The sequence below is a fragment of the Bufo bufo genome, chromosome 8, assembly GCF_905171765.1.
Source record: "Bufo bufo chromosome 8, aBufBuf1.1, whole genome shotgun sequence".
NCBI lineage: Eukaryota > Metazoa > Chordata > Amphibia > Anura > Bufonidae > Bufo > Bufo bufo.
The window spans coordinates 6,278,756-6,287,201 of NC_053396.1; the positions used below are offsets into that span (position 1 = coordinate 6,278,756).

The 8,446-nt window shown below is 49.1% G+C and overlaps 1 protein-coding gene across 1 annotated transcript; it reads left to right on the forward strand.

Annotated features, from left to right (window-relative positions):
- Positions 1-3,205: 3,205 nt before the first annotated feature.
- PHPT1 (phosphohistidine phosphatase 1) lies at positions 3,206-6,712 on the forward strand. The gene is made up of 3 exons (XM_040405720.1): positions 3,206-3,387; positions 4,199-4,326; positions 6,248-6,712. The coding sequence occupies exons 1-3, from the start codon at positions 3,240-3,242 to the stop codon at positions 6,338-6,340; spliced, it is 369 nt and encodes a 122-aa protein (XP_040261654.1). The 5' UTR covers positions 3,206-3,239; the 3' UTR covers positions 6,341-6,712.
- The last annotated feature ends 1,734 nt before the right edge of the window (positions 6,713-8,446 follow it).

Here is an 8,446-nt window from a genome sequence, read left to right on the forward strand (position 1 = left end):
CTCCATAGGAATAAAGGCCTCTGTGCCCCCTCCATAGTAATAAGGCCCTCTGTGCCCACTCAATAGTAATAAAGTCCTCTGTGCCCCCTCCATAAAAATAAAGTCCTCTGTGCCCCCTCCATAGTAATAAAGCCCTCTGTGCCCCCTCCATAGGAATAAAGTCCTCTGTGCCCCTCCATAGTAATAAAGCCCTCTGTGCCCCCTCCATAGGAATAAAGTCCTCTGTGCCCCCTCCATAGGAATAAAGTCCTCTGTGCCCCTCCATAGTAATAAAGCCCTCTGTGCCCCCTCCATAGTAATAAAGTCCTCTGTGCCCCCTCCATAGGAATAAAGTCCTCTGTGCCCCCTCCATAGTAATAAAGCCCTCTGTGCCCCCTCCATAGGAATAAAGCCCTCTGTGCCCCCTCCATAGTAATAAAGTCCTCTGTGCCTCCTCTTTATTAAAAACACAGTAACTACTCACCTTGTCCCGTTCCTGAAGCTCACATACCTCTCTTCCCTGCAGGCATAGATCGCTCTGCAGCACTGTGTGGAGCGGAGCTTATGCAGATTTCCAGGCTACTGGCTCCGCCCACACAGGCCAGCAGCGCGATCCGTGCCTGCAGGCTGAATGGTGGAGCGGGCAGAAGTCGTCCTGCTTCACCATTGTGTGCGCTGCCGGCCTGAGGGAGGGGAGCTGAGCGGTGAGTGACAGGACTGCAGCGCTCCAGGAATGAGCACTTCCATCTGTATTGATGGAAGCGCTCATTGCTTCTGGCCTCTGGCAGCTGTGCTGTGGGCTCCTGCAGGAGCTGTGGGCCAGGGCACTTGCCCGGGTATGCTGGGTGCTGACGCCAGCCTTGAGCGTGTCACTGCTGAAGCCAGCCATTGACTGGAGCGGTGTATGTGACTGCCAGGTGTAAACAGCGCAGTGACCGGAAGATGGAGGCAGTGCGGAGGATCGGAACGGCGTGGAGCAGGTAAGTATGAATCTTCTATTTCAGGGGCCATGATGCAGGAACTTGTTAAAAAATAATTTTAACCGGAAAAACACTTTCAGTGGCGACATTTCCTTCCATCCTGCCTCCTATTCATAAATAAGCGCTTTCCTTCACCGCAGAGGACGGCGCTCACTGGTTATTACCGCCTCCTGCCCTCGGTTATAGGGGCCCTTCAATAACCAGTAAGCACTTTACCTTACCAACGGGGAAAGCGCTTATTGGTTAACACTTTAATGACCAGGCCTGAAAAGGCCTTAACTAGGGATGAGCGAATCGACTTTGGATGCTTCATCTGAAGTCGATTCGCATAAAACTTCGTTTTAATACCGTACAGAGCAGGAGCCCCGTACAGTATTAGAATGTATTGGCTCTGATGAGCCGAAGTTATTACTCATGAGACTTCGTGCAATAACTTCATAAATTAATTTCTACTGTTTTAAACCTTGGTACCGAAGTGGAACCTTGGAACCAAACCCGAGTTCGGTACCAAGGTTTTTTTACAGGACGGGGGCCACAAACCTTGGCTCTGTGGGCCACATGCGGCCCACCTGTTCTGCACCCCTGGTTTAGGGGGTCTGTGTTAGTTTATGGGGTCTCGTCTGGGGTCTGGTTTAGTTTAAGGGGTCTGGTCTAAGGCCTGTATTACTTTATGGGCTCTGTATTAGTTTATGGGGTCTGGTCTAGGGTCTGTATTAATTTAGAGGGTCTGGTCTGGGGTCTGTATAAGTGTAGGAGGTCTGGTATTGGGTCTGCATTATCTTACGGGGTCTGGTCTGGGGTCTGTATTAGTTTATGGGGTCTGGTCTGGGGTCTGTATTAGTTTATGGGGTCTGGTCTGGGGTCTGTATTAGTTTTTGGGGTCTGGTCAAGGTTCTGTATTAGTTTTGTGGGGTCTAGTCTAGGGTCTGTATTAGTTTATGGGGTCTGGTCTGGGGTCTGTATTAGTTTATGGGGTCTGGTCTGGGGTCTGTATTAGTTTATGGGGTCTGGGGTCTGTATTAGTTTATGGGGTCTGGTCTGGGGTCTGTATTAGTTTATGGAGTCTGGTCTGGGGTCTGTATTAGTTTATGGGGTCTGGTATGTGGTCTGTATTAGTTTATGGGGTCTGGTCTGGGGTCTGTATTAGTTTATGGGGTCTGGTCTGGGGTCTGTATTAGTTTTTGGGGTCTGGTCAAGGTTCTTTATTAGTTTTTTGGGGTCTGGTCTGGGGTCTGTATTAGTTTATGGGATCTGATCTAGGGTCTGTATTAATTTAGAGGGTCTGGTCTGTATAAGTGTAGGAGGTCTGGTATGGGGTCTGCATTAGCTTACGGGGTCTGGTCTGGGGTCTGTATTAGTTTATGGGGTCTGGTCTGGGGTCTGTATTAGTTTTTGGGGTCTGGTCAAGGTTCTTTATTAGTTTTGTGGGGTCTGGTCTGGGGTCTGTATTAGTTTATGGGATCTGATCTAGGGTCTGTATTAATTTAGAGGGTCTGGTCTGTATAAGTGTAGGAGGTCTGGTATGGGGTTTGCATTAGCTTACGGGGTCTGGTCTGGGGTCTGTATTAGTTTAGGGGGTCTGGTCTGTATAAGTGTAGGAGGTCTGGTATGGGGTCTGCATTAGCTTACGGGGTCTGGTCTGGGGTCTGTATTAGTTTATGGGGTCTGGTCTGGGGTCTGTATTAGTTTTTGGGGTCTGGTCAAGGTTCTTTATTAGTTTTGTGGGGTCTGGTCTGGGGTCTGTATTAGTTTATGGGATCTGATCTAGGGTCTGTATTAATTTAGAGGGTCTGGTCTGTATAAGTGTAGGAAGTCTGGTATTGGGTCTGCATTAGCTTACGGGGTCTGGTCTGGGGTCTGTATTAGTTTAGGGGGTCTGGTCTGTGATCTATATTTAGTTTTAAAAAAACTTTGTGCGTCAGTTAACCCATCATTTCTCAAAATATCCCTGATGCCGCTTCTAATAAGTTGTCAGGTAGTGCAGTATGTCAAATATTTCACACATTAATATTAAAATGATTTGGTAGACAAAGATTACATTTTATAAACATGAGTTTCAATTGGCCAATGGTCAGATCACAGAACATAATTTACAATAATTATAATTTATTGAAAATCTCCACTTTAGCTGAGAACACGTCTCTATGGTAACGCTGTCAGAGGAAGTGATGTAGCGACGAAAGGGCGTTCCCTCTGTCAGTGTTCTGGATTCTCATTGGCCGAGCGGCAGGCGAGGGCGGGATGATAGCTGATTGGCTGCTGTGCTCTCCCTGAGAGAAGATGGCGGAGCAGGGTCTGGAGAGGGTTCCTGTGGTGGATATAGACGCGGACGGCGTGTTTAAGTACGTGCTGATCCGGGTCAGTGTGCGGGAAGGCTCGGACGAGTACAAGGACATTGTGCGGGGCTACGGCTGGGCGGAGTATCACGGTGAGCTGCCCGCCATGTGTGACTGAGCGCCCCGCCCCCGTCTGACGGGAGACCTGGGGGAGGTTACCTCATAAACTTGGGGTGAGAGACGGGTAGGGGGAGCGTGGTAACGAGAGTACTCCCAGCACTGGGGCAGTATGAGTAACGAGAGTACTCCAAGCACTGGGGGGCAGTATGAGTAACGAGAGTACTCCCAGCACTGGGGCAGTATGAGTAACGAGAGTACTCCAAGCACTGGGGGCAGTATGAGTAACGAGAGTACTCCCAGCACTGGGGGGCAGTATGAGTAACGAGAGTACTCCCAGCACTGGGGGGCAGTATGAGTAACGAGAGTACTCCCAGCACTGGGGCAGTGTGAGTAATGAGAGTACTCCCAGCACTGGTGGAGTGTCAGTAGTGAGAGTACTCCCAGCTCTCGGGCTAGTATCTGTAATGAGAGTACTCCCAGTACTGTGGAGAGTATGTTCAGTGGGGTTACTCTGCTTTCAGAGACAGGAGTACTCCCAGATTTATATGAATCCGTCCTGTACACTGAGGTGCAGTAGTGCCCCGCGGCTCCTCACCATCCCCCCAGTGTATGGCACTGTATTATGGTGGTACCAGTTGTGCCTGGATCAGGCAGAGATCTGTGTGAACCCTGCCTTGGGAGCGTGACTAGGTATGTCGGCACAGGGGCAGGATCCTGGTGAGAGTGTATGTACAGAGGTACTCCCAGCGCTGGAGTATTATGTGTAATGAATGCGTCCAGGGGAGGAGGCCGAGTCCATGATTGTATGTAAAAATAACCTCTGACATTTACTTCTCTTTGCAGCTGATATCTATGATAAGGCGGCTGCAGAGATCGAGAAGGGTCGGGTCTACGACTGCGAGTGTCTGGGAGGAGGCAGAATTAACCACTCCAGCAGCAACAAGAAAATCCACATTTATGGGCACTCCTTGGTAATCAGTCCTCACTGTCCCATGTACAACTCAGTGGTAGAGTTAATGTACACCCGGTATTATACTCCAGAGCTGCACTCACTATTCTGCTGGTGCAGTCACTGTGTACATACATTACTTATCCTGTACTGACCCTGAGTTACATCCTGTATTATACTCCAGAGCTGCACTCACTATTCTGCTGGTGCAGTCACTGTGTACATACATTACTTACCCTGTACTGATCCTGAGTTACATCCTGTATTATACTCCAGAGCTGCACTCACTATTCTGCTGGTGCAGTCACTGTGTACATACATTACTTATCCTGAGTTACATCCTGTAATATACTCCAGAGCTGCACTCACTATTCTGCTGGTGCAGTCACTGTGTACATACATTACTTATCCTGTACTGACCCTGAGTTACATCCTGTATTATACTCCAGAGCTGCACTCACTATTCTGCTGGTGCAGTCACTGTGTACATACATTACTTATCCTGTACTGATCCTGAATTACATCCTGTATTATACTCCAGAGCTGCACTCACTATTCTGCTGGTGCAGTCACCGTGTACATACATTACTTATCCTGTACTGATCCTGAGTTACATCCTGTATTATACTACAGAGCCGCACTCACTATTCTGCTGGTGCAGTCACTGTGTACATACATTACTTATCCTGTACTGATCCTGAGTTACATCCTGTATTATACTCCAGAGCTGCACTCACTATTCTCCTGGTGCAGTCACTGTGTACATACATTACTTATCCTGTACTGACCCTGAGTTACATCCTGTATTATACTCCAGAGCTGCACTCACTATTCTGCTGGTGCAGTCACTGTGTACATACATTACTTATCCTGTACTGATCCTGAGTTACATCCTGTATTATACTCCAGAGCTGCACTCACTATTCTGGTGGTGCAGTCACTGTGTACATACATTACTTATCCTGTACTGATCCTGAGTTACATCCTGTATTATACTCCAGAGCTGCACTCACTATTCTGCTGGTGCAGTCACTGTGTACATACATTACATTACTTATCCTGTACTGATCCTCAGTTACATCCTGTATTATACTCCAGAGCTGCACTCACTGTTCTGCTGGTGCAGTCACTGTGTACATACATTACTGATCCTGAGTTACATCCTGTATTATACTCCACAGCTGCACTCACTATTCTGCTGGTGAAGTCACTGTGTACATACATTACTTATCCTGTACTGATCCTGAGTTACATACTGTATTATACTCCAGAGCTGCACTCACTATTCTGCTGGTGCAGTCACTGTGTACATACATTACTTATCCTGTACTGATCCTGAGTTACATCCTGTATTATACTCCAGAGCTGCACTCACTATTCTGCTGGTGCAGTCACTGTGTACATACATTACTTATCCTGTACTGATCCTGAGTTACATCCTGTATTATACTCCAGAGCTGCACTCACTATTCTGCTGGTGCAGTCACTGTGTACATACATTACTTATCCTGTACTGATCCTGAGTTACATCCTGTATTATACTCCAGAGCTGCACTCACTGTGACATTGTGCAGTTTTTAGGTCTGTAATGATGTGTTGATGGGTGCAGTGCGGTATAATATACTGTGTTATGGAGAGGTCATGACCCTGAGATACTCTATTATATCCTCTTAGGCTAGGTTCACACTTGCAGGCTGTTGCAGCAGACGATGCCAGGTAACTGCACCACACGGCGGTTTGTGTCCGGCTGATTCTCCGCATTGTCTGCCACAATGCGGCCGGATCTCTCCTGGACACCAGTGCCGGATCTGGTGCAGACTGTTCTCTGCCGGCATTCGCACCGCAGATGTGAAACTAGCCTTATAGAACTTAAAGGGGCACTCCAGGTAACTGACTGATCCTCTCGGTCCGGCTCACCTCTGGCTTCTCTGTCTGCTCTGCAGGGTTTCGGCCGGGCTAGACACGCAGTGACCATGGAGTTAGTAAAAGCGAAGTATCCGGACTATGAAGTGACCTGGTCAGATGATGGATACTGAAGAAACCCCGCAGCAACCTACCGCGTGTGGAACCGAGGAGCTGTGCCTCTGCCTTATGTCCACAAGGGGGCAGCGCTGTGTTTGTTATCTAATAGATTTGTTATTACCATGGAACTGTGATCGGGGGTGGTGTGAGTATAGCGGGCGCTGCCGCACCAGGTGGTATGGTGATGGATGAGCGCAGCGCCACCTGTTGGCAGCAACCTAAATACTATTTACACTGCACTGACCGGTCACTTTGTCAACCCCCCCCCCCCCCCCCAGCGACTACTGTGTGCCCCATGTCGCCCCCTATCGCCGGCAGTTCCATATCTGTTGTTTGCCTGATGCTTAAATCCTATGTAAATAAATGAGCGTGTCGGCAATGTACAATGGGGCTCGGCGTCATTACTGCGCGAATTATAGGAGAACGCCACCGGCGAACGGAAAAATCGGAAGCTAAATCCTTATACTGCGAGGAGTCGCTGTTCCGTTCTGCATGGTTTCTCCTCCATTCATATCTAAAGCAAAAGTCGTCATTCTGCTGGTTTGCAGAGAGCAGTGCATTATGGGAGCTCAGATGAGGTCACATGTCTGACAGATGGGATCAGAATGCTGAAAACTGCTTTGGATGTGAGTGGAGAACAAGAAGCAAAATAAACTGCAATCTGTACGAAGCTGGTCAGGGATGCATTATATGTTACTGAAAACTCAGACAATGATTAACTTGCTCACTTTCCTTTAAAGGGCTCGTGTCTGCTCCCCCACCCCCCTCTGCTGGGGGTGGGCAGGTCAGTGACCACCACTCCGAGTGTAAGGCCTGTGTCGGTGTAGAGCGAGCAGATGGTGCCATGTCTGTGGGTATGTGCCGCCCTGTGGTACTGCGACATCAGGCGGTCTGGTAGGAGATCCCCCGTCATGTGGGTGTGAGAAGGCAGTAAGAGACCAGAGGGAGCGTGACGGTTATATACTCGGAGTAGAAGACAGTGAGCCTTATCATACATATCCTGAAATACTCTGTGCTGCTCAGTTGCCCTGCCCTCCAGGTGTCACTTACTGCCCATCCACACCTATTGTCATGACCATATTACCGTACATAAATCCTTGCCCTCCTGAGGGGATCGGTCATCCTTCCTCCTCTTCTGAAATACTCTGTGCTGCTGGACTCCTGCCTTCCACTCGTCTCCTCATGGCGCTGTCCTGGTCACGTTCTGTCCTGTCCTGGTCACGTTCTGTCCTGTCCTCGCGGACTGGTTATTGTCTCTCTCAGGACCTCTGGCTCCTGAAATACTCTGTGCTGCTCTGCTCCTGCCTTCCACTCGTCTCCTCTTTACATCATGGCGTTGCCCTGGTCACATCCAGCCCTGTCCTCACGGCGTGAGCGGACTGGTTATGGTCTCTCTCAGGACCCCTGGCTCCTGAAATACTCTGTGCTGCTGGGGACTCTGCTATGTAACTAAGTCCCCCATTGCCCCTCCACCTCTCCTGAAATACTCTGTGCTGCCTGGAGACCCTGCTCCTGTCACTGCTTGTGCTAATGGGAGCGCTGATCTGTGAGGATGATGGGGGTGTTAGTTCTTGCGATTGTCCGGCTAGCCAGATCATAAATTCTTGGCGCTCGTTTTTATGGCTTAATAGCCTCGATCAGCAGAGTGTGGTGCTAAGGTCAGGTGCTCGCCGAGTCAGCCGTGGCGGGTCGCCCCGTGCGCTGTGTGTGCAGATTTTACCACGTATCGGCTGCCCCGTAATTAACCCTTCACTATCTGAGTCTGCAGTCGCAGCATTACTTGCTGCCAATATACCCCTTCCAATTCCAGAGACCCATTTAGCCTTGTTTATGAACAGCAAGACAGAACTGCAGTGTATACTGACACAGTGCCATCTGTGGTCTGAGTCCAATCAAAAATGTTAATTCTGTTCAACTTCGCGCAGGGACGTCGGTGTTTTTTCTGCAGCAAATCCGCCCTGAGTGAACATAACGTAACTTAATATTTGGGTGACGACCCATATGACCATCGGTTAAGCTCCCCTAGGGGTTGTCGGTCGGATTTCCGAGACTTCTGAGCGTCAGGTCTGTCCAGTTATACACTGATCCGTCCACTTCCCATTGAAGATTATTCTAACCCT

Bases quoted from the DNA above. Each gene is read 5' to 3' on its own strand.
- PHPT1 (XM_040405720.1), top strand. From the start codon at position 3,240: ATGGCGGAGCAGGGTCTGGAGAGGGTTCCTGTGGTGGATATAGACGCG. The intron at 3,388-4,198 runs GTGAGCTGCCCG...TTCTCTTTGCAG, and splicing joins CGGCTGGGCGGAGTATCACG to CTGATATCTATGATAAGGCG. The intron at 4,327-6,247 runs GTAATCAGTCCT...TCTGCTCTGCAG, and splicing joins ACATTTATGGGCACTCCTTG to GGTTTCGGCCGGGCTAGACA.